The sequence below is a fragment of the Myxocyprinus asiaticus genome, chromosome 3, assembly GCF_019703515.2.
Source record: "Myxocyprinus asiaticus isolate MX2 ecotype Aquarium Trade chromosome 3, UBuf_Myxa_2, whole genome shotgun sequence".
Classification (NCBI taxonomy): Eukaryota; Metazoa; Chordata; class Actinopteri; order Cypriniformes; family Catostomidae; genus Myxocyprinus; species Myxocyprinus asiaticus.
Window position 1 is genome coordinate 6,524,754 of NC_059346.1, and position 25,128 is coordinate 6,549,881.

General features: G+C 37.2%; 1 protein-coding gene across 2 annotated transcripts in view; it reads right to left on the reverse strand.

Annotated features, from left to right (window-relative positions):
- The window catches only part of LOC127430104 (cyclin-G-associated kinase-like), a 69,611-nt gene extending 47,587 nt beyond the window's left edge, over positions 1–22,024 (reverse strand). The window contains exons 1-5 of one of the 2 annotated variants that reach the window (XM_051679586.1): positions 21,678–22,024; positions 11,479–11,540; positions 7,940–7,999; positions 4,273–4,387; positions 2,551–2,693 (exon numbers count right to left, since the gene is read on the reverse strand). In XM_051679586.1, the coding sequence (XP_051535546.1) occupies positions 2,551–2,693; positions 4,273–4,387; positions 7,940–7,999; positions 11,479–11,540; positions 21,678–21,819 (522 nt within the window). In that variant the 5' untranslated portion in view covers positions 21,820–22,024. The remainder of the gene's footprint in view (positions 1–2,550; positions 2,694–4,272; positions 4,388–7,939; positions 8,000–11,478; positions 11,541–21,677) is intronic. The other variant, XM_051679596.1, reaches the window with a different exon arrangement.
- Positions 22,025–25,128: the final 3,104 nt, after the last annotated feature.

The following is a 25,128-nucleotide window of genomic DNA, read 5'->3' on the forward strand; positions in this document are numbered from 1 at the left end:
CAGCCAGGTCTCCTAAGCAACCAAATTGGCCCAGTTGCTAGGGTGGTTAGAGTCACATGGGGTAACCTCCTCGTGGTCACTCTTGGTTGGGCACGTGGTGAGTTGTGCGTGGATGCAGCGGAGAACAGCGTGGGCCTCCACACGCGCTACATCTCTGCGGTAACGCACTCAACAAGCCACGTGTTAAGATGCGTGGATTGACAGTCTCAGACGCGGAGGCAACTGAGATTCGTCCTCCGCCACCCGGATCAAGGCAAGTCACTACGCCACCACGAGGACTTAAAAGCACATTGGGAATTGGGCATTCCAAATTGGGGAGAAAAGGGGAAAAAGCCCTGACCTCAATATGATAGAAAATTTGTGGGCAGAACTGAAAAAGCATGTGCAAGCAAGGAGGCCTACAAACCTCACTCAGTTACACCAGTTCTGTCTGGAGGAATGGGCCAAAATTCCAGCAACTTATTGTGAGAAGTCTGTGGAAGGCTACCCGAAATGTCTGACCTAAGTTAAACAATTTAAAGGCAAACACTAACAGTGTATGTAATCTTCTGACCCACTGGGAATGTGATGAAAGTAATAAAAGCCAAAATAAATAATTCTCTCTACTATTATTCTGAAATTTCACAATCTTAAAATAAAGAAGTGATCCTAATTGACCTAAAACAGGAAATGTTTTCTACAATTAAATGTCAGGAATTTTGAAAAACTGAGTTTAAATATATCTGGCTAAAGTGTATGTAAACTTGTGACTTCAACTATATATATATATATATATACAGGTGCATCTCAATAAATTAGAATGTCGTGGAAAAGTTCATTTATTTCAATAATTCAACTCAAATTGTGAAACTCGTGTATTAAATAAATTCAATGCACACAGACTGAAGTAGTTTAAGTCTTTGGTTCTTTTTTAATTGTGATGATTTTGGCTCACATTTAACAAAAACCCACCAATTCACTATCTCAAAAAATTAGAATACATCATAAGACCAATAAAAAAAACATTTTTAGTGAATTGTTGGCCTTCTGGAAAGTATGTTCATTTACTGTATATGTACTCAATACTTGGTAGGGGCTCCTTTTGCTTTAATTACTGCCTCAATTCGGCGTGGCATGGAGGTGATCAGTTTGTGGCACTGCCGAGGTGGTATGGAAGCCCAGGTTTCTTTGACAGTGGCCTTCAGCTCATCTGCATTTTTTGGTCTCTTGTTTCTCATTTTCCTCTTGACAATACCCCATAGATTCTCTATGGGGTTCAGGTCTGGTGAGTTTGCTGGCCAGTCAAGCACACCAACACCATGGTCATTTAACCAACTTTTGGTGCTTTTGGCAGTGTGGGCAGGTGCCAAATCCTGCTGGAAAATGAAATCAGCATCTTTAAAAAGCTGGTCAGCAGAAGGAAGCATGAAGTGCTCCAAAATTTCTTGGTAAATGGGTGCAGTGACTTTGGTTTTCAAAAAACACAATGGACCAACACCAGCAGATGACATTGCACCCCAAATCATCACAGACTGTGGAAACTTAACACTGGACTTCAAGCAACTTGGGCTATGAGCTTCTCCATCCTTCCTCCAGATTCTAGGACCTTGGTTTCCAAATGAAATACAAAACTTGCTCTCATCTGAAAAGAGGACTTTGGACCACTGGGCAACAGTCCAGTTCTTCTTCTCCTTAGCCCAGGTAAGACGCCTCTGACGTTGTCTGTGGTTCAGGAGTGGCTTAACAAGAGGAATACGACAACTGTAGCCAAATTCCTTGCTCTTGATGCCTTGACCCCAACCTCAGTCCATTCCTTGTGAAGTTCACCCAAATTCTTGAATTGATTTTGCTTGACAATCATAAGGCTGCGGTTCTCTCGGTTGGTTGTGCATCTTTTTCTTCCACACTTTTTCCTTCCACTCAACTTTCTGTTAACATGCTTGGATACAGCACTCTGTGAACAGCCAGCTTCTTTGGCAATGAATGTTTGTGGCTTACCCTCCTTGTGAAGGGTGTCAATGATTGTCTTCTGGACAACTGTCAGATCAGCAGTCTTCCCCATGATTGTGTAGCCTAGTGAACCAAACTGAGAGACCATTTTGAAGGCTCAGGAAACCTTTGCAGGTGTTTTGAGTTGATTAGCTGATTGGCATGTCACCATATTCTAATTATTTGAGATAGTGAATTGGTGGGTTTTTGTTAAATGTGAGCCAAAATCATCACAATTAAAAGAACCAAAGACTTAAACTACTTCAGTCTGTGTGCATTGAATTTATTTAATACACGAGTTTCACAATTTGAGTTGAATTACTGAAATAAATGAACTTTTCCACGACATTCTAATTTATTGAGATGCACCTGTATATATATATATATATATATATATATATATATATATATATATATATATATATATATATATAAATAAATATGACCTGGACATATTTTCATAAGATTCACCCGATTTCTTCAATAACCAATTCTTCTTTGCTCATATAATGTTCTGATGTTCTGTGAGTGAACTCTCATTAAAGTATTTAAACCACTGTCTGAAAGGGGAAGGGGACTCACCTTCAGGTCCCGGTGTATGATTGGTGGAGACTGTTTGTGCATGTGCTGCACGGCACGACATGACTGGTAAAAAATCTTCAGAACCGTGTCACATGACATTGGCCCATTCTGCTCCACTTTGTTCACAAAGTCAACCACCTGACCTACAGGAAACAGCGCAGAGGTCAGCATGAACACAGGAAACGGACAAAAGGAAAAGAATGTCAGAGAGAGTGTTTAATATGTTAAAGGGATAGTTCACCCAAAAATGATCATTCTCTCATCATTTACTCACCCTTATGAACTCTCAAACTTGTATGACTTTCTTATTTTGCTTTCTGCGGAACACAAACAAAGATTTTTTATGGACAATAATGATGTCTGTTTGTCCATACAATGCAAGTCTATGGGGTTCAAAACTTTCAAGCTCCAAAAAGTACATAAAGGCAGCATAAAGGTAATCCATACAACTCGCATGGTTTAATCCATGTCTTCTGAAGCAATATGACTGGTTTTGGGTGAGAAACAGACCAAAATGTAACTCCTTTATCACTAGAAAGCTTAACATGCTTTCTACATGTGTACGCAAAGGTACTAGCGCTGTACACACGCTCTGCGCATGCATTACATTTTGCTTTGTTTCTCACCCAAAACTGATTGTATCACTTCAGAAGACATGGACTAAATAAACCACTCGAGTCGTATGGATGACCATTTTGCTGCCTTTATGTCCTTTTTCGGAGCTTGAAAGTTTTGAACCCGATTGATTGGCATTGCATGGACAAACAGGCATCATAATGTCCTCCAAAAATCTTAATTTGTGTTTCAAAGAAAGTAATACGAATTTGTGATAGCATAAAGGCGCGGTCACACATACCTTCGCATGGCGAAATTCCGTGGGCGAAGATGGCGTGGGCAGACGTTGAGCACGTTTAAAACCAGCAGAAATATAATTGTCAAGCAGCCCCTTTTTAATGCTACACTTCATACTCTGTGAGACGCAAGTTAAAAAGAAGCTCACCATTAAAATTATATCCTTGTATATTGTGAATATAAAGTGTATGAAGCACTGCCCACACAGAGGTTACTTCCTTTAGGTCAACATGGCGAATTCGCATGTCAAAGTTCACCAAACTTGAACTCAACATGAAAGCCGAGAGGGGAAATTCTTTGCCACTGGAAGTCTATGGCGCTAAATTCACGATCGCGCGGATTCCCATTGAGATTATTGTATTTCGCCCACGGAATTTTGCAGTGCGAAGGTAAGTGTGACCACGCCTTAAAAGTGAGTAAATGATGAGAGAATTTACATTTTTGGGTGAACTATACCTTTAGGTTAGTGAACAGTTTCCATGTTGCCTTTATTAAAAAGATAAAGAGCATTTGTTTAAGAGCAAAGTGTGCAAAGCAATGAGCTAGTATCGAATTCCAAAGCTATTTTTATACCATTTAATACATATTTTAAGGGTTGCCAAAGTTACTATGCTAACTTTTTGGATGAATTAAACATTTGTAACAGTGTTAAATTTATTTAATGCAGTTAACACATTTATCTACTTCCATATTAAAATGTTTTATTATTTTCAATTTTATTTCTAAGGACAGGTTGGAATAAGAGAACCAACAATCCCAGACAAATCAGATTAGATTAATCACAGTTAATTATTTTAATCCACTGACAGCCCTAATAATTCGATATCACACAAATTTATCTTTAAAAAAGCGGTGTGTGTGTGTGTGTACCTCTACAGAGTTCAGTGAGAATGAGGAACTCAGCCTGGCCTGTGTCCGACTCTTCTTTACTGATGGACGCAGCGGAGCAGAACTGCACAACATTAGGATGACCAGACAGCTTTTTCTACATAAAGCACATGGAAAGAGTCAACCCTCAGCTCAGAGCACAGTGAAGAATTTTTGGCATCCTATATAGATAGTATTCCGATGACGTCACGACAAGCGCAGTCACCATCTTGTCTGGAGACACAAATCAAAACAGTTCATCTGCCGGTGCAGTGGGAGAAAGAGTATTACTAAATACCACGTAAAGTTTAGTGTAGTATTTTAAGTTTGGTATAAACTATCAAGTTTATATACTTTATAAACTGGTTGTTTGGATTTTTAAATGGTAACCAGTTGTAGAGTGCTATACTCTGGCCAACGGGCGAAGAAACACGAAGGAGTGGACATCAGGACGCTTAGTAAGAAAAGAAAAAAAAAAAAACGTTCAGCTGGATGTATTCCGATCACGTCTTTTAAGATAAACCAAGGAACTGCAAGGATAAATATCCCGCTGTTTAAAAAAAAAAAAAAAAAAAAAGTGATGGTCAACTTAAGGCTTTGTAAGTGATCTTCTGTTCCGTCTTGGCCCTTTAGTAAAATATTATTATCTCTTGTACATGCGTAAATGCTCAATGACAATAAACTGATTCTTGAATTTACAACACTAGCATTCTGTACTTTGTTTACATAAAGCAGTCCGTACTCAGCATGTATCGGCATGTAATCTTATTTACTGAATACTGCAGTGTTTGACCGTGCATCATTTATAACATTTATTTTCAAGTAGACAATGTAACATTCAAAGTAATACAAAACTTGGCTTGGTCTCGTTTCTAAAGTAAAACACTCTCAGTCATTGCAGCAGGTATCAGCGAAGACAAAGCTATGAAACTATGAATAAAGAGACCCTTGTTGGTTTACACATTTTATATGCTATGAATGTATAAAATGACAACAAATATAAAAGTCATACTTACACAAGAAGCCTCTTTAAGCCTGTTTTTCTTAGAAGTTCTTACAAGACTCAATTCACCAGTTAAGTTTATCTTCATATTATCTTACCGTAACAACTTCGTGAAATATTATCCAGCGTTTCTATACAAACTGAAATGTTTTGCGCTGTCACGATGTTTCGAATTTCTGTCTTTGTCTAGTTGGTACCGGAGAAACACAAAGCTTTTTACCGGCGTCTCCATTCATCATGGCGGCGGGGGCGTGTTTGATGACGTAATCGAATACTATATATATATATAGGTCTGAGGCAAGGTTTGTGTTAAGATACAGAATAATGCTGCTTTCATAAACAGGTGGCAGACTAACTGGTAGACAATAACGCCTTGTGCTAACTAGGCACGTGTAGGGCTGGGAATCGACACAGATTTTCCAATTTGATTCGATTCTGATTCACAAGCTTTTGATTCTATTCAATTAGATTCGATTCTGATTAATTTGGGTATATTTCAGTTGTATTGTCCATTCTGCTGACATATCAAAGCAATCTGATGATTCACATTACCAATTTCGATACCACAACAAAAGCCTAACTAATTTAAGTAAATATGAATCCTTCAATTGTTTCAAGTTCTGAAGTAATTACTCACAAAAGATGAGAACAAAGATATAAATAAATAAAAAACAGTTCTTGAAACATTCAACAGCGGTATCAAGTATTCAAGTGAACATTCAGAAATTGAAAATAAAGTATGAAATGCAACATAAAACTTCTCAAATTACTGGTCTTCGCTGTACAATTATAATACATTAATACTTTTTAAGGCTCCTAAAGTTAATATCCAGTCAAGAGCAGCATGTGGTTTTCTCAATTTCTCATTTAGTTGTTTGATTAACAACTCCGTCACTTTACAGTTGTAGAAAAATATGCTTGCATGATGTAACTCGTTTGAAATATGGTGTAGACATGAAGCGGAAAAAACACAACCAGTTGTGCAGCACAGGGGAGCATCAACCAGATGTCTATTTGATGTGTTTACATCTGGAAGATGTATCTTTAACGTTGTTTACTCATCTGCAATACGTCTATAAGACATTTCCTCTCGGATGTCAGTAAGACATTCAGCAGATGTCTTTGAGATGTTTATGATTTAGAACGTTTGTAAATATGATCTTTTTAAGATGTTTAGCAGATGTTAATTAGGTTGTGATGCTTTCCAGATGAAAAGATCTAAAACAAACATCGAGAAGATGTACGTGTGCTATTTGGGATGTGGACCGGTTGCTACGTCAGGTGTGTGTATTTCCATTTGTATTATATTGTAACATTTATATTTTAAACCTTATTTTAAACACATTGTATAAAATAAAATAATTTATTATTTTAAAAATAAAATGTGTATTTTTTTTATCCAATTAATAAAAAAATAAAATAAAAAATAATAATTATCAAAATAATCATAAGTTGCAGCCCTATTAACAACATACAAGACAGCGGTAAGCCTATTAGGCTGCATTTACACTTCAAGTCTTATATATCGATACAAATCCACTTTTTTGTCCTGCTGTTAAGTTCACTTTAAATATAAATGATGAAATAATGAAAGTGAAAACAGAACATCAGTTTGTCATCAAGTCCATAAATAAATTAATGTTATGTACCGGTAGTTGTATTGACTTTGCATACAAATTATAATTTATAATACTAAAGAGAATTATAATGTATCTAAATGATAATTTATATACCAAACAGAAACTAAGCTTCTGTCTAAAAACTTTGAAATTTGATTAACATGAAAATAATGTGACGCTTTATCACGCCATATTTAGTAAGGTTATGGTGTAACAATTTGGCCAATAATTTGGTAACCTGCAACTTTTAGAATAGCATTCTGAGATGATATTCTTCTCACCACAATTGTACAGAGTGGTTACCTGAGTTACCATAGACTTTGTCAGTTCTATCCAGTCTGGTCATTCTCTGTTGATCTCTCTCATCAACAAGGCATTTCCATCCACAGAACTGCCGCTCACTGGATGTTTTTTGGTTTTGGCACCATTTGGAGTAAATTCTAGAGACTGTTGTGTGTGAAAATCCCAGGAGATCAGCAGTTACAGAAATACTCAAACCAGCCCGTCTGGCACCAACAATCATCCATGCGATTATCTAATCAGCCAATCGTGTGGCAGCAGTGCAGTGCATAAAATCATGCAGATACGGGTCAGGAGCTTCAGTTAATGTTCACATCAACCATCAGAATGAGGAAAAATGTGATCTCAGTGATTTGGAGTGTGGCATGATTGTTGGTGCCAGACGGGCTGGTTTGAGTATTTCTGTAACTGCTGATCTCCTGGGATTTTCACATACAACAGTCTCTAGAATTTACTCCGAATGGTGCTAAAAACAAAAAACATCCAGTTAGCGGCAGTTCTGCGGATGGAAATGCCTTGTTGATGAGAAAGGTCAACAGAGAATGGCCAGACAAAGTCTACGGTAACTCAGATAACCGCTCTGTACAATTGTGGTGAGAAGAATATAATCTCAGAATGCCATTCTGAGATGCGGGTTGGTGCTGTTTTGGCGGCACGAGGGGGACCTACACAATATTAGGCAGGTGGTTTTAATGTTGTGGCTGATTGGTGTACGTAAAATTAAATACAAAACAAATTCAATTCTTACCATGAAGCAGACTTCCTGAATGATGGCTTTGTTCTTTTCCTCTTCATTGGAAAGAAGCCTCTGCAAAAATAAAATTTAAAATCAGCACGGCTCCTATCATTATGAGTTAATGTAGTAGTCTTGATGACTCCATTAACACAGATAATAAGTTAGTTAGTTAGTTAGTTATTGATTTTATGTCATGCCAGCTTTCATGGCTATTTTCATGGCGAAAAACAAGTACAAATATGTTAAAAGAATATGTTTTTAACATTTATTTTCGACAAGAACTCTTAAAACTGATTCATGGTTGACTTTGTTAAAAAATCTCTTCAAAAGTATTTGCTGAGTAAAATAATTTCCTAAAAGAAATGAAACCAGCACAATCCAGTAAAATATGCTTCAAAGATAGTGGATTCTGGCATGCGGTGCATATTGGTGGATCTTCATCTGATATTAAAAACTTGTGTGAGACACAGATAATAACACTACACATTGAATCCATTGAGATGAACTGTGACAGCAACCCAGTCTCATGTCAAGTCATAATAATTAGTACCACGTATGAGTTGGCTCGTACAAAAACGTACGACTTTTACCCCCATAGAGAAAAATAATAATCATTTTATAATGATTCTTCCTAAGTTTAATCTCCAACCATAAAGTCTAACCCTTACCCATCAAGACGAGGAAAGCGTATTACAGGTTGATGACACACATCAGTCATTTGTATTTCATACAAAAATATGAAATTAGTAACTAAATTTGCTCAAATAAAATATTGGATAGAAGGTTATCTAAAATCATCAAGTTTGTTGATTGGTAGGTTTCTATAAAAGGTTTAATTGCAATTATTTCAATACGGTCTCAGCACACTTTTCATTGTTATTTTTTAGAACTCAATAAGTTAGTATGGAAATATGGTATGATAGTAGGGTAATTAGTGAATCTAGAGCGCTCATTAGCCTCACACATGCTTTCAGTATGTGTAAATACGATACAGAGAACACAGCTGCTGACATACAGAAAGCACAGCAAGCAGTGCATGTAGACTTCTTTTTATTAAAGCTGAAGTATGTAACTTTTTCAATATTAAAATACTTTCCCAGTACGCAAAATTGCTACTTACATATTACATCAGAGGCTGTCGTAATTAAAAATGATCTGTCTTTTAGCAAATTTTAAAAAACATTGATGGATAATTCAAATACTTTCCATCACTAAAATATGATAGCTAAATATGCTTCTTATCTAAAACGAGTGAAGCCTGGTTTCACGTGAGTGTCGCGCGAGCCAAATAGCGATTAAAAAACATGAGACACGAGCGAGTGGGGATTTTACGAGAGACACTAGATATTTCAAGTGTTATCTAATGGAATAATTCATGGAGTTTTGTTCATTGCTCGGGAGACAAGATTGCAAGGCGGCAGTGTCTTTTTGTGTTTCACATTGCAATGGTAGAATAAACAATAAAAGGCAAAAACCCACAACACAGCACTTTACCAACGGATGATTGTAGCACAACCTCATCACATAATTAAATACTTACTAGGGCTGTACAATTATGAAATTTGGATGACGATTAATTGTCTTTTTTAGGGCTATGATGACTAATTGTCTCTTTTAGGGCTATGACGATTGTCAAATAAATTGTCATATTTCTAAGGTGCATGTGTGCTTCATACACCTTAAGAAGTCGTTTTATCATTTTTAACTTCAAATATATAAAACATATAATAAAATAGGAATATATAGTTTCCTTTAAAGGCTATAAAAACTTATAAATGACATGAACAATTATGTTAAAATATCAAAATATTTATAAATACTTAAACTATGTCCCACTTTTTGTTAAACGGTTAAAGTTGTTGAACTTTAATTGTTTTTGGAACTCATAAAAATAATGTAAAAATTTTATATAAAATAATAATATAACATATTTATATTATAGAATATTATATTATACATAGTAAAATATTTCTGTCCTAATTTCTTCACGTTCATTCGTTATTTTAATGCACATTGATTAAACCCACAAGTCCTTATTTCTCATGAAGCAAAACCTTTTGAGATTCATAATTTTATCACTCCACAGAAATAGAGTAAGCGTGTCTCCTCCTCTGTGTTACTGCGTGTCATTAACACTGTGTATATGATCCTGCTTTGACCAAGAACATTTGCCATTACACGATCATTAAATTAAAGTGAAAATGGAGCGCTTTGTGTTCAGTAACAAAGTTACTATTTTTTCATTTATATTTTCAAGGGAGTTTGGCACGAGCCTCTGCTGGCGGTGCACACATCAGAGCGCTTGAGAAGCGCTTCTCGCACTCCCTCCAGACAAGAGCTGCTCTGGTTAACATCCGCGCTCATGACGCTCTTAGTTCAACTGAATGACGCACAAACACGCAGTTCCTTGAATTTATATATTGACTTAAAATTCCCCCGTTTCGGCATTTAAATGTGATTGGAATTTGAAGTGCACAATAATCACGGTTATCTCAAATAACTGTGGTTAGAGCAACTACCCACGATCAGATGATTATTTAATAATCACGACAGGCTGGGGGCCTTGGTAGCTCAGCGTGCATTACACTGACGACCACACCTGGAGTCGTGAGTTCAAATCCAGGGCGTGCGGAGTGATTCCAGCCAGGTCTCCTAAGCACCCAAATTGGCTCGGTTGCTAGGGAGGGTAGTGTCACATGGGGTAACCTCCTCGTGGTCACTATAATGTGTGGTTCTCGCTCTCGGTGGGGCGCATGGCGAGTTGTGCGTGGATGCCAAGGAGAATAGCGTGGGCCTCCACACGCGCTTCGTCTCCGCGGTAACACGCTTAACAAGCCACGTGATAAGATGCGTGGATTGACGGTCTCAGACGTGGAGGCAACTGAGATTCATCCTCCACCACCCGGATTGAGGCGAGTCACTAAACCACCACGAGGACTTGGAGCACACTGGGAATTGGGCATTCCAAATTGGGGAGAAAAATAAAAAATAATCACAACAGGCCTATTACTTACCAGATAACGATTCTTTGAATGTGGTCAGAATCAATCCCTGACCACCGAATGAGGTTTCAGTTATCCGATCATGATCTGATCACAATGGGTCTTGGGTTCATTTACATCTGTCATTTTATGTGGTCAAGTGCAATCCGACTGCGTTCCGATCACCGAAAATGCATGTTAATGCAAGGTGTAAATGGGGCCACTGTGTCTATGTGGCCGTATAAAAATTCCTGTTTGTTTTGAGAGACTTGCTTAGACCCACCCCAACAACGTTACTCAACCAATGGTGCGAGTTGGGGGCGGGACTATCTGAATGTTTGAATGTATTGGGAATGCGGATTTAAAAACATTCTTTAATTTTATACATTTGCAGTTTTGTAATCGCACTACGTCATATCGTGATTTCAATTTTATTTCGATTAATCATTACACCCACACTATGGGAATAAAAGTTGTACGAACCAAGTCGTACGAGATCTCACCATTCACCATCTCGCACAAGTCATGAGACTATGCTAAATCACTTTCTTTGTGAAGACATCATCATACCTTGAGGGCATAGTCCTTACTGCTGCCCAAATCCTGGGCTTCATACACAAATGCAAAGCCACCTGTAGACAGAGTGAGACAATATTATATGATCAGGTTCACTGTGATGTAATTATGAACTTCTGAATTGGGATCTGGTTTTGTGATGAATTAGGATTTTGGCACAAAACAGGATGTAAGACATACATTTCCTAAAAGACACATATTCTAGAATTGGTCTATTAGAAAAGAGATAAACTGCTTTGTATATTTCAGCAAACTCATAGAAAGTAACCACAACAATCCTAGGTGTTTATTCAGTACTGTGGCTAAATTTCTTAGGAATAAAGCATCGACTGAACCAAATATTCCGTCGCAGCACAATAGTAATGACTTCATGAATTTCTTTACTGAAAAATTTAAATAATCAAAAATAAAATTGGAACTATGCAATCAAATGTCACAGCACCTCAGAAAACAGTGTCTCATAATTTTCCTCATGAGCAACTTCAATCCTTCACCGTCATAGGTCATGAAGAACTAACAAAACTTATCGAAACATCAAAAGCCACAACATGTATGTTAGATCCAATACCAACTAAGCTCTTAAAAGAGGTATTCCCTGTAATCTCAGAACCTCTTCTTAATATTATTAACTCCTCGCTATCCTTAGGACATGTCCCAAGAAACTTTAAAATGGCAGTTATCAAACCACTTATTATGAAGCCACAGCTTGATCCTGGAGTATTGGCTAATTACAGTCTGATTTCAAATCTACCATTTATGTCGAAAATACTAGAAAAGGTAGTGGTCTCCCAACAATGTTCATTTCTACAGAGAAATAGTATATATGAACAATTTCAGTCAGGATTTAGGCCCCATCACAGTACAGAGACTGCACTTATCAGAGTTACAAATGACTTGCTCACATCATCTGATCGCGGCTGCATTTCACTTCTAGTGCTTTTAGATCTTAGTGCTGCCTTCAAAACAATAGATCACGACATTCTCTTGAATAGGCTGGAGAATTATGTTGGCATTAGTGGACTTGCATTAGCATGGTTTAGGTCCTATTTATCAGACCACTACAACTTAGTATGTGTAAACGAGGAATTGTCAAATCAAACAAAAGTATGGAGTGCCACAGTGATCAGTTTTAGGGCCTCTGCTTTTCTCCTTATACATGCTTCCCCTGGGAGTTATTATCAGGAATCATGGAATAAGTTTCCACTGTTATGGCGATGATACCCAACTTTATATTTCTTCTAAACCCAATGTAAATTCACAATTCTCCAAATTAGCAAAGTGTATCAATGAAATCAAATATTGGATGGCCATAAATGTCCTTCTACTCAATTCTGACAAAACAGAGGTACTTTGAGGGTAGAGATAAAAATGTATCTGCTACAAATTCTACTGGCAGCCGCTATTAAGTGTAGCACACTCAGATGGTTGAAATTTAACCCTCCATCATACAATGTTTGGATTCAAAAAGTGTGGGAGCTGTACAGAATGGAACAAATCACATATGCATTACGGCTTCAGAAGACAAAATTTTCAAAAAGATGGACTCTTTTAATGCCTTTATTAATGCAATAAGATAACTTATTACATACCATAATGGTTTGAACTACCTCAATGTTATTTATTTGTTTATTAATTTATTATTATTATTATTATTATTATTATATTCTCTCTCCTGGTTCCTGTATTTCTAAATGTACTTGGATGTTTTCCCTTTTTGTATATTGTATTTGATATACCTAAAATTGAATAATGGTCGATACAGCTTGAATATGTAAAACTAACATGTCAGATAGTAAAACTGTTCTCTGTTGTATGCAATGTTAAGGTTAAAAAAAAACAAAAAAAAAAACAGAGGTACTAATTATTGGACCAAAAACCTCTAAAAATAAGCTGCTAAAATATAATTTGACTCTCGCTGGAGGTTACGTCATCTTCTACAGCGAAGAACTTGGGTGTTATATTTGATACCAATCTGTCCTTTGAAAATCTAATTTCCAATGTTTGTAGAACAGCATTCTTCCACCTCAGAAATATCGCTGTTCCGACACATGCTCTCTGTTGCTGATGCTAAAAACCAATTCGTGCGTTCATGACCTCAAGGCTAGATTACTGGAATGCATTACTGGGAGGATGTCCAGCAAGATCAATAAATAAACTTCAATTGGTTCATAAGGCAGCTGCCAGAGTGCTGACTAAAACCAAGAAATATGATCATATTAGCCCCATTCTATCAGTTACATTGGCTACCTGTTAAATTTATTATTAATTTAAAAATTCTGTTAACTACATACAAAGCTTTGAATGGTCTAGCTCCACAGTACTTAAGTGATCTTCTGACATGCTATATTCCATCACGTTCATTACGATCACAAAATTCTGGCTCGTTAATAGTTCCAAGAATATCAAAATCCTTTTCCTATTTGGCTCCTAAACTATGGAATAGTCTCCCTAACACTGTTCGGGATGCAGACACACTCACTCAGTTTAAGTCTAGACTAAAGACTCATCTATTTAGCCAGGCATACACTTAATTTATCCATCAACTCACAATTAGGCTGCTTTAGTTAGGTCTGCTGGAACCAGAAACATCTATCATGATCTATAAATCTGCATAAATTCATATCCCGAGGTAACCAGACCCGGCCAGATCCAGCTCCGTTCCTGCTTGGTGTCGAACTCCACTGTTATGTGTCTCTGAGTGAATACGACAACTACAGCTGGTGCTAGCCAGACATCACTTCAGTCTTTTACGATGGACTTCAGAGGATGAACTGATGTCAACTCCAACTGTAAGACATCGGATACTTCATATGCCACTGCCTGAACCTTGGACTTAGGATGGACCACACCGAACCTCAACGAAATGACCTGCGATGCACCTCATTGATCTCTGCCTGCGTCACCTTGGTCTAATGATGGACTACACTCTTATAATGGAATGCGTAGACTATCAATTAATTGCCAACAAAAGCCTTCATCAGCCAACTAGCAAAGGACAATGCATCTATGTGTACTTCTGCAGTTAATCCAGGATGGACTTCAAAGACATAAATCATTAATCTTACAGTTCATAAAAAAAAATAAAAAAATGGTTTTAAACACTGGACCTTAACACTTACTTAGTTTACTAATCTAAAACCATTACCTGCACTGAACGTAAATAACTAATATTGGAATTACATTCATGCTGGGGAACTGGCCGCCACAGTGAGCCAGGTTTCTCCCAAGGTTATTTTTCTCCATTAACCAGCATCTTATGGAGTTTTGTGTTCCTTGCCACAGTCACATTCAGCTTGCTCACAGGGGTTCTAAATACAATTATTATTTGATTTTTATACACAATTTACAATCATATTTAATCAAACTACAAAATGATCACTTAGACTTTATAGATATTACAGTTTCATTTTTTGTTAATGCATGATTTTCTGTAAAGCTGCTTTGAAACGATGTGTGTTGTGAAATGCGCTATACAAATAAAAATGACGACTTTTGAGTGGCACATTTACAACATATTCACACAGAGTTTGGATGTGTCAGCAATTGACAGCACCGCCTCTCTAGCATTATTAAACCCTCTATAAACATAACCTGAATGAGTCAGCCTCCCACAATGCATTAATAACATACTCACAGAGAGAAACCACTGCCACAAGCAGTGATTATTAAACAGAGACACACAAGGAAGTATGGCATTACGTCTACAGCTTTAATACGATCCAGCATTTAAGAACCATTCATCTAGGGGAGTCGTATTTTGACATGATCTCTCATTAGCCCCTAAACCTCCATTTTACACACTATTTCATCATCGAGAGATCTAAGTTTTGTGAACTTCCTGTTAGTTCCTGTTACCATCATATCACCATCTCATTTAAGTTTGACCCACTTCATCTGTGTGGAATTACATCAATTTCCTGAAAGAAAAAATAAAAGTGCTCTAGGGGATGGGTTTCGTATCGAGTCTGAAATAAACAGAAACTGAGATGTCCATGGTATAAAGATCTTCTGTGGTGACCAGAATTTCACAAGGTCAGAGCTTTAAAATGGTGTTGTGGTTGTGCTGGAACAACAGACAACAAACTGGATTTTCAGTGCAACGTCATTTGGTCCAGATGGAGATATGGGTGCTTGACATTTAAACATGAAAATCTAGAGAGGAAAACAACAACAATGCAACAATGTCACATTAGATGAGCACAAAATCTAGTCTAGAATTCTCAGCATAGTTTACTGGTGATTTTATTGACAATATATAACATTTTTAAAGACCTTTTTCTGCTTCACCCCCCCCCCCCATGTATGGCTTCATGAACCCATAAAAAGGATGTCATGTCAATGAGCTACGCACAGGCGTGTATGTATTGAGTTAAATGGACGCTTTCGAAACACTCCAATCTCAAGTGACCAAAGCGGCCTGTAACCATGGCGATGGGTAAATGAAATCTAACCGTGACCTGAGTCAGGCTGCACGAATCAAAAGAAGCTTTAGAGTTTCACGTTACAGTGCACTAACATTCACATGCACCGCAAATTGCCACAAAAAAAAAAAAAACACAACGGCATAAATAGAACAAAGAGCAATTAAATAAATATCAAGTACAGTGGCAAGAAGTAGTATGTGAACCCTTTGGAATTAGCTGGTTTTCTGCATTAAATGTGATCTCAACTTGATCAAAGTTACAAGTATAGACAAACACAATGTGCTCAAGCTAACAACACACAAATAATTATAATCTTTCATGTCTTCATTGAACACATCCCATTAAACATTCACAGTGCTGTGGAAAAAGAAAGTGAACCCTAGGATTTAATAACTGGCCAATCCTCCTTTAGCAGCAATAACCTTAACCAACCATTTCCAGTAGCTGCTGATTAAATCTGCACAATGTTCATAAGGGATTTTGGACCATTCTTCCTTACAGAACTGCTTCAGCTCAGCCATATTCTTAGGATGTCTGGTGTGAACGGCTCTCTTGAGGTCATTCCACAGCATCTCTATTGGGTTAAGGTCTGGGATCTGACTGGCCACTCCAAAAGGTGGATTTTCTTTTTTTGAAGCCATTCTGTAGTGGATTTACTTCGATGTTTATGGTCATTGTCCTGCTGCATCACTCAACTTCTACTGAGCTTCAGCTGGTGCACAGCAACCCTGATCTTATCCTGTAAGATATCTTGATAAACTTGGGAATTAATTTTTCCAGGCCCCGAAGCAGCCCCAAATTATGATGTTCCCTCCACCGTACTTCACCGTAGGGATGATGTTATCATGTCGGTATGCGGTGCCCTTTTAACACCATACATAGTGCTGTGTGTTCTTCCCAAACAGTTCAACCTTAGTTTCATCAGTCCACAAAACATTTTCCCAGTAGCGTTGTGGAGTGTCAAAGTGGTCTTTGGCGAGCTTCAGGTGCACAGAAATGTTTTTGTTGGAAAGCAACGGCTTCCTTCGTGGTGTGCTGCCATGGACACCATGCTTGTTTAATGTTTTCCATTTTGTAGACTCATGAACAGATATTTTAACCAGTTCCAATGAATCCTTCAAGTCTATAGCTATCACTCTAGGGTTCTTTTTTCCTCATTGAGCATTCTGTGGCTGGATGACCACTTCTAGGAAGAGCAGCTACAGTACTAAATCGTCTCCATTTGAAAATTTGTCTAACTGTGGATAGATGAATATCTAAGCTCTTCAAGATAATTTTGTAACCATTTCCAGCTTTATGCAAAGCAACACTTCTTGATCGTAGGTCTTCTGAAATCTCTTTTTCGCAAGACATGGTCCACATCAGCAGATGCTTCTTGTGAATAGCAAACTCAAAATATTTGAGTGCTTTTTATAAGTCAAAGTAGCTCTAACCCACATCTCCAATTTAATTTCATTAATTGGTTGCCAGGTTTGGAATTTGGAATGCCCAAATCCCAGTGTGCTTTTAAGTCCTCGTGGTCGCGTAGTGATTCGCCTCAATCCGGGTGGCGGAGGATGAATCCCAGTTGCCTCCGCGTCTGAGACCATCAACACGCGCATCTTATCACGCGGCTTGTTGAGCGCATTGCCACGGAGAAATAGCGTGTGTGGAGGCTTCACGCCATCTACCGCGGCATCCGCGCTCAACTCACCACGCACTCCACCGAGAACGAACCACATTATAGCGACCACGAGGAGGTTACCCCATGTGACTCTACCCTCCCTAGCAACCGGGCCAATTTGGTTGCTTAGGAGACCTGGCTGGAGTCACTCAGCACGCCCTTGGATTCGAACTAGCGAACTCCAGGGGTGGTAACCAGCGTCTTTTACCACTGAGCTACCCAGGCCCCCTAGAGAGATCACATTTTCTGAGCAATTCATGCAGAAAACCAGCTAATTCTAATTCTAAATAAGGGTTCACATACTTTTTCTTGCCACTGTATACAGACCAGTAACCATATGATCTGGCCTTTTTTTTTTTTTCTTCTAATATTAAATCCCTTGCCAGACACAGCAATGCATTACTGATTAAAATTCAACTAATAATGGCAATCATTGCAGTCCAAACATTAAAACTAAAATGAAAAACCAAATCAAAATTACACACACAAAAAAGTGTCTTTATCATTCAAAGAACAAGATACAATGCATATACAACCCCCTGTTATGTAAACAATACTTAGTCATAGAGAGAAAAGTTGTCCCCAAACAGCTAACCAAATACAAAAGTTGTTTTAGAGTGGTGTACATGACACAAATACTAACCTAACTCTCCCTTTCTGTACTTTGCAACTGTGTTACTACCTAACGCTTTTATCCAAAGTAACTGACAGGATACATTTGACAGGAACAACAACCTCAGGTTAATGGTGATAATAAAAATCCCAAACCCTTACGGAGTTCAAACCTGCAGACATTTGGTACCAGGACAGATTTTTAACTACTAACCTTCTCCAAACCCACATATACCCTTTTGTGTTCACCCAGAACAGCTTTCCTTTCCAGGCCCTGAGATATCCACAAGAGAGTCAATGACTGCCTTGAGTTATATGAGGGGTTATGGAGTTACTGATCTTATTTTCATAATTCCACAGACCTCAATAGGTGTAACAAGAATACACAACTTGACATATACAATATAGGTCCAAATATAATGTATTAAATTGTTGTTATTGCTTATTGTTAGTGGTTGACTGATATGGGTTTTTCAATGGCCGATGCCGATATCTAGAGAGCAGGATGGCAGAAGGCCGATATACAGGTAAACGCTGATAAACATAATACAATTTAACTGGCACAAGGGAATGTTATCACTTCTGTTCATCGGCCAAGCGAACACGGTTATTGGCCGATAATCACAAAATGGCCAAATATCGGCTGATTAATCAGCCTGGCCAATATATCGGTCTATCACTAATAGAGGTAAACCAATATATCGGCTTTACCGATTAATCGGTGCCGATAGTTGCTTTTTTAAATGTTTTATTCCTACAATATAACAGCAGCCTCTTGAAGTGAAATAAAAACAATCACTGACACCTTGTGAGGATTTGTTATATCTAAATCTTTTGTCATTGATAATATTCAACCATATTTTTATTCCTCACTTCAATGCATATTTTGTTATTTTGATTAGATAAAAAGTGTTCTAAATGGAAGCAAGAGCATGCAAAGCAAAAATGCACCTATATAGAAATGTGACCCGCGGCACACACATCGTGTCTCCAACTTTCTTGTGAATAATAATAAAAAAACCTCACCTGCCGATATATAAAATCCTCTGTCTGGTGAATATAGGCTATAAAAGCTTAATCTGGTAAGTACTTAAATTTAGAGCATTCTAACTCTCTGTCATCTCAAAATAAGAGTCCCGAAATAAGTAAATGTATTTTGGGCTTGTTTATAGTTAAAAGTCCTTCATTTTTTCTGGCTATTATTGGGATTTGGTTGCACAATAGACTGAATCTGGAACTTTGTTCATTTTGGCTAAGAACATTTCAACCACCTTAGTTATCGGTATTGGCAAAATCCACTATCGGTCGACCTCTAATTACTACTTATTGTATGTATGTACGTAAAGATGATGCTGAAAGACACACACATTGTAAATGAATATATAACTATATGCCTCAAAACCAAGTAGAACAGCGTGAAGACAGATAAACTTATGAAATAAGTTATAAATGTTTGAAATACTTCAATTTATGCAGATATGCTAATAAAGGTGCCGTTAAATGGCACTCTAAAAGTACAAAGTAGTACCACTATGGCAAAAAAATCCTTTTCTTAATGAGTATTTTTGTCTCATTTTATGGTAAAGATCCCTAAACATCCTTAAAACAAGAAATAAATACTTGAGAAGCAAAATAACATTAAGATATTAATGCCAAGTCCACAATAATACGTTTTCATTTGAAAACGCATCTTTTTCTCTAAGTTTTGGCCTTCCGTCCACACCGAAACAGCGTTTTTGTCAGCAAAAACCGAGCTTTTTGACAATGCTGTCTTCACATTGTACTGTGGACAGGGAAAATGGATATTTGAAAACAAGATGTATTTGTTGTCATGTGACCCAGTCAACCCAAAACAATCAAGATGGCGTCCCATGTTGTAGCGCCGTTGTTGTGATATTCACTTTGATAGGGTCGTTAAAGATAAATGTTTCTTTGTACAACCTTCACATTGCATTCCTTCAAAGGTGATGGGAAGTTTACTCAAAATTGCTGTCCGCGACAGAAAACAATAGCGTTTCAGACCGTAAATGAAACAGCGATTTTTCGCATCTTTTGGAAAACGCATGAAAACGGCAGCGTGGACGGAGAGCGTTTCGAAATCATTTTCAAATGTATCCGGATTAATGTGAACGTCTTTTTTTTTCAGAGAAATCAAACTAAATTTAGTGGGGTTTACGCAAGAAAACATTTGATTTCCCTTTGAATCAATCTTTCCCCATTGGCAAATAGTTTTCCCTTGTTATAAGCATAAACATTAGACTACTATTTTTTTTTTTTTTTATTTCTCTGAAAACAAGACAAAATACAGTATATGTCATTTTGCTCCTCAAGTAAATGTATCTTATTTTAAGAATGCTTAATTATTGAAACCAAAACAAAAAACAGTCAATAAGATTTTTTTTTTTTTGTTATTGCGGTGTAGTTTTTTGGACATGTACTTTGGCAATACCATACTTTATTTGCCATGTACCATGGTACTAACATGGCACTCTTTTAATCATTGTAGAGTACACGTAAATACCATGGTACATGAACATGGCAATCTTTCAATACGGACAGTGTTGGGTACGTTACTCTAAAAAAGTTATTAATTACTAACTACCAATTACATCTTCTACAGTGTAATTAGATTACTGTACTAGTTACACTGTCTGAAAAGTAATTGCATTACTTATTACTAATTACTTTCTAAAACCCTGATCAACCTCGACCAGATGAAAAACACAAAAGAATTTAAAGGGGCAGCGTTAAATTAGAAAACATACATTTTAACATTAGATGTTAAATTTTGATTTCAAATTCACTATTGTTTTAAATAGAATTGAATTCTATAGTCTATACAGTATTTAACACAATTACATCAGAAGTAATTGTAATTAAATTACAGAAAAATTCAGAGTAATCCCTTACTTTTCTCAATGAAAAAGTAATCTAATTACAGTAATTAATTACTTAGAAATGCATTACACCCAACACTGATTACGGACCACTTCATGTCAGCATAGATAAACATATATCTGAAGAACAGTTAAAACATACAGATGAGCATATGAAATATTAACCATGAATTAATAGTCAAGTGGATATTTATATATACATATACATGTAATTAACATGGAAGTAAATGACTGACACACACACACACACACACACACACACACACACACACACACACAAATATATCTGTATGGCTCAAACCAAACAAAAACAGTGAAAACATATAGAAGAACATATGAAACATGTGAATTCATGGTCAGGTGCATCAGAGGCAAGTGACTTGCTAACAACGTAGCAAGCAAGTTTTAGTCCATACATCATCCTATAACCACAATTATATATATGTACACTACATGCAATGTATATGCATGTTAATAAAACAATGTACATACATTACAGTAACATCCAGAGTTGTTTTAAAATAAAAGACACAGGTTAATATAAACTAACACAGGTTAGCATGGCTAGCCTAGTGCAATTTTGAATGAATCGTTTACCTTCCGCGATGACTCGTTTGATCCGGAGCTTCAGCTCCCCGAGCTCAACCACCTGCCCGACGAAGTCGTTCTGATCGCGGCTGGCACCGGCGGATCCGCCGGGCCCGGCCAGGAACTCGAGTGCAGACTGGAACAGGGACATTTTGTCCCCCCTTTTCTGTGGCACTTATCAACCGGAACCGGCACCGGATGCGGTTTAAGGACAAAAGCACTAACTCAACGAGTGGTACAACTAGATAACGATGGGTTATTTGATATTACACTCTCTATTCGATTGGAAAAACATCACAACTCCTGGGTCTGATCCGGTCGACCTGCTCGCGGCAGTATTTCCGCGAGGTGCTGACGTGGACTGGATACGTCACGCACGCACAGAGTTGCTTTCAAACTCTCTTCTGGTTTGGCAGGTCTGTCTGTCATATGAGGACTGAAGAATAATGAATTAATAAGGAGTTTGGAAGTTTTGTCCATTCCATTTTCAAATGTCAATGGACATTTCACTGATAATTCTGAAAAGTCCTTAAGACTGTAGAATATAAACAGTTATGTCTAGACCCTGACAAAAAGAACCATGGTATTATGAAAACATATATCATATATCATATCAATATCATGCCTTAGGGGTTGATTTGTATTGAAAAATAACAGATTGTACTGTGGTATTTGAAACAAAGAGTAAAATAAACATAAACCATGTCAATATATTGTGTTACAATTATTTCTATACACACACACACACACACACACACACACACACACACACACACACACACATATATATATATATATATATATATATATATATATATATATATATATATATATATATATATAATATACAAATACAATTAGTGTATACACTGGTGGCCAAAAGTTTGGAATAATGTACAGATGTTGCTGTTTCAGAAGGAAATTGGTACTTTAATTCACCAAAGTGTCATTCAACTGATCACAAAGTATAGTCAGGACATTACTGATGTAAAAAACAGCACCATCACTATTTGAAAAAAGTCATTTTTGATCAAATCTTGACAGGCCCCATTTCAAGCAGCCATCACTCCAACAACTTATCCTTGAGTAATCATGCTAAATTGTTAATTTGTTACTAGAAAATCACTTGCCATTATATCAAACACAGCTGAAAGCTATTTGGTTCGTTAAATGAAACTTAACATTGTCTTTGTGTTTGTTTTTGAGTTGCCACAGTATGCAATAGACTGGCATGTCTTAAGGTCAATATTTGGTCAAAAATGGAAGAAAAGAAACAGATTTCTCTAGAAACTCATCAGTCGATCATTGTTTTGAGGAATGAAGGTTATACAATGCTTGAAATTGCCAAAAAACTGAAGATTTCATACAAAGGTGTACACTACAGTCTTCAAAGACAAAGGACAACTGGCTCTAACAAGGACAGAAAGAGATGTGGAAGGCCAGATGTACAACTAAACAAGAGGATAAGTACATCAGAGTCTCTAGTTTGAGAAATAGATGCCTCACATGTCCTCAGCTGACAGCTTCATTGAATTCTACCCGCTCAACACCAGTTTCATGTACAACAGTAAAGAGAAGACTCAGGGGTGCAGGCCTTATGGGAAGAATTGCAAAGAAAAAGCCACTTTTGAAACAGAAAAACAAAAAGAAAAGGTTAGAGTGGGCAAAGAAACACAGACATTGGACAACAGATTACACTGTGTAACAAATTTTTATTTAATTTTTTTGTTTCTGGGTAGTAAGTGTTATTTCTTAATTGCTTATGCCTCAAAAGTATAGAAAATGGTTATTATTCCCCACAAACTTTGCTTTTGTGACCAGGACAGTGATATTTTGAAGTGTACCTATTTCCAATGAGAAAACGGGCAAATTTGTGTCTTTTCGTTCACATATAGTCCAAATTAACATGTATTTATACTAAAGTAATATTCAAAGCCGTGCTGCTCCATAATAGTAACAAGTACCCGTCTCTTCTCCTGGCTCACTCGGTGCACCTCAAAGAGGATTACAACAGCATCAAGACCTTGCTGGACACCTTGAAGTATGATGAGTACGGCTGGGAGGTCATAGGAGACTTCAAAATGGTGGCATTTCTGATGGGTCTCCAAGTTTTCCTGCTATCTTTGCCTTTGGGACAGCAGGGACACAAAGGCGCACTACCACAGGTGGGACTGGCCACAGCAGACCGAGTTCTCTGTGGGGTGGAACAACATCAAGTGGGAGCCACTGGTGGACCCCCGGAAGGTGCTGATGCCACCACTGCACATCAAATTGGGCCTTATGAAACAATTTGTCAGAGCTCTAGATAAGGAGTCAGCAGCCTTCAAGTACCTTCAAGACTTCTTCCCTAAGCTGTCTAAGGCAAAGGTCAAAGCCGGTGTCTTTGTCGAACCACAGATAAAGAAGGGTTTTGGATTCATATGTTGTTTTTTTCTGACTTTATGTGAACGAAAAGACACACATTCACCCGTTTTCTCATTGGAAATAGGTACATTTCAAAATAACACTGTCCTGGTCACAAAAGAAAAGTTTGTGGGGAATAATAACCATTTTCTGTACTTTTGAGGCATAAGCAATTAGGAAATAACACTTACTACCGAGGAACAAAAATTGTGTTACATAGTGTAATTGGAAAAGAGTGTTATGGATCTTAACCCCACTGAGCTTTTGTGGGATCAGCTAGACTGTAAGGTGCGTGAGAAGTGCCCGACAAGACAGCCACATCTATGGCAAGTGCTACAGGAAGTGTGGGGTGAAATGTCACCTGAGTATCTGGACAAACTGACAGCTAGAATGCCAAGGATCTGCAAAGCTGTCATTGCTGCACGTGGAGGATTTTTTGATGAGAACTCTTTGAAGTAGTTTAATTTTTTTTAATTGTAATAGTAATTTTTCACATTATTAATGTCCTGACTATACATTGTGATCAGCTGAATGCCACTTTAGTGAATAAAAGTACAAATTTCTTTCCATAAGAACTAAATCTGTACGTTATTCCAAATGTTTGGCCCCCAATGTATATATATATATATATATATATATGTGTGTGTGTGTGTGTGTGTGTGTGTGTGTGTGTGTGAATCTTTTCCACCACACAAAAAAATTTGGCCCCTAATAAATTGTGAACTTCAAGTGCTAGTAAAGAGCATACTTGAGATGAACTATGAGACGAAGTGATGTTTTAAGAAAACAAAAAACAGAATTGTCAAATTATGCAAAAAAAAAAAAAGTGTAAAAATTATTATTTAATTGTGCATAATAAATTTTAGCTGTGAAATTCATCTGAGCAAGACAAAGATGTTGGTCACTTTATTAAAAAAAGTTTTTTAAATGTTCCATAGGTGTCATTTTCACCACAGAATTCTATTAAACACAATACAAAATTTTGATATGTGCTTGAAATGACACTGTTTCAGAAATGACACATTACTTTAAAAAAAAAAAATGACAAAAATGACTT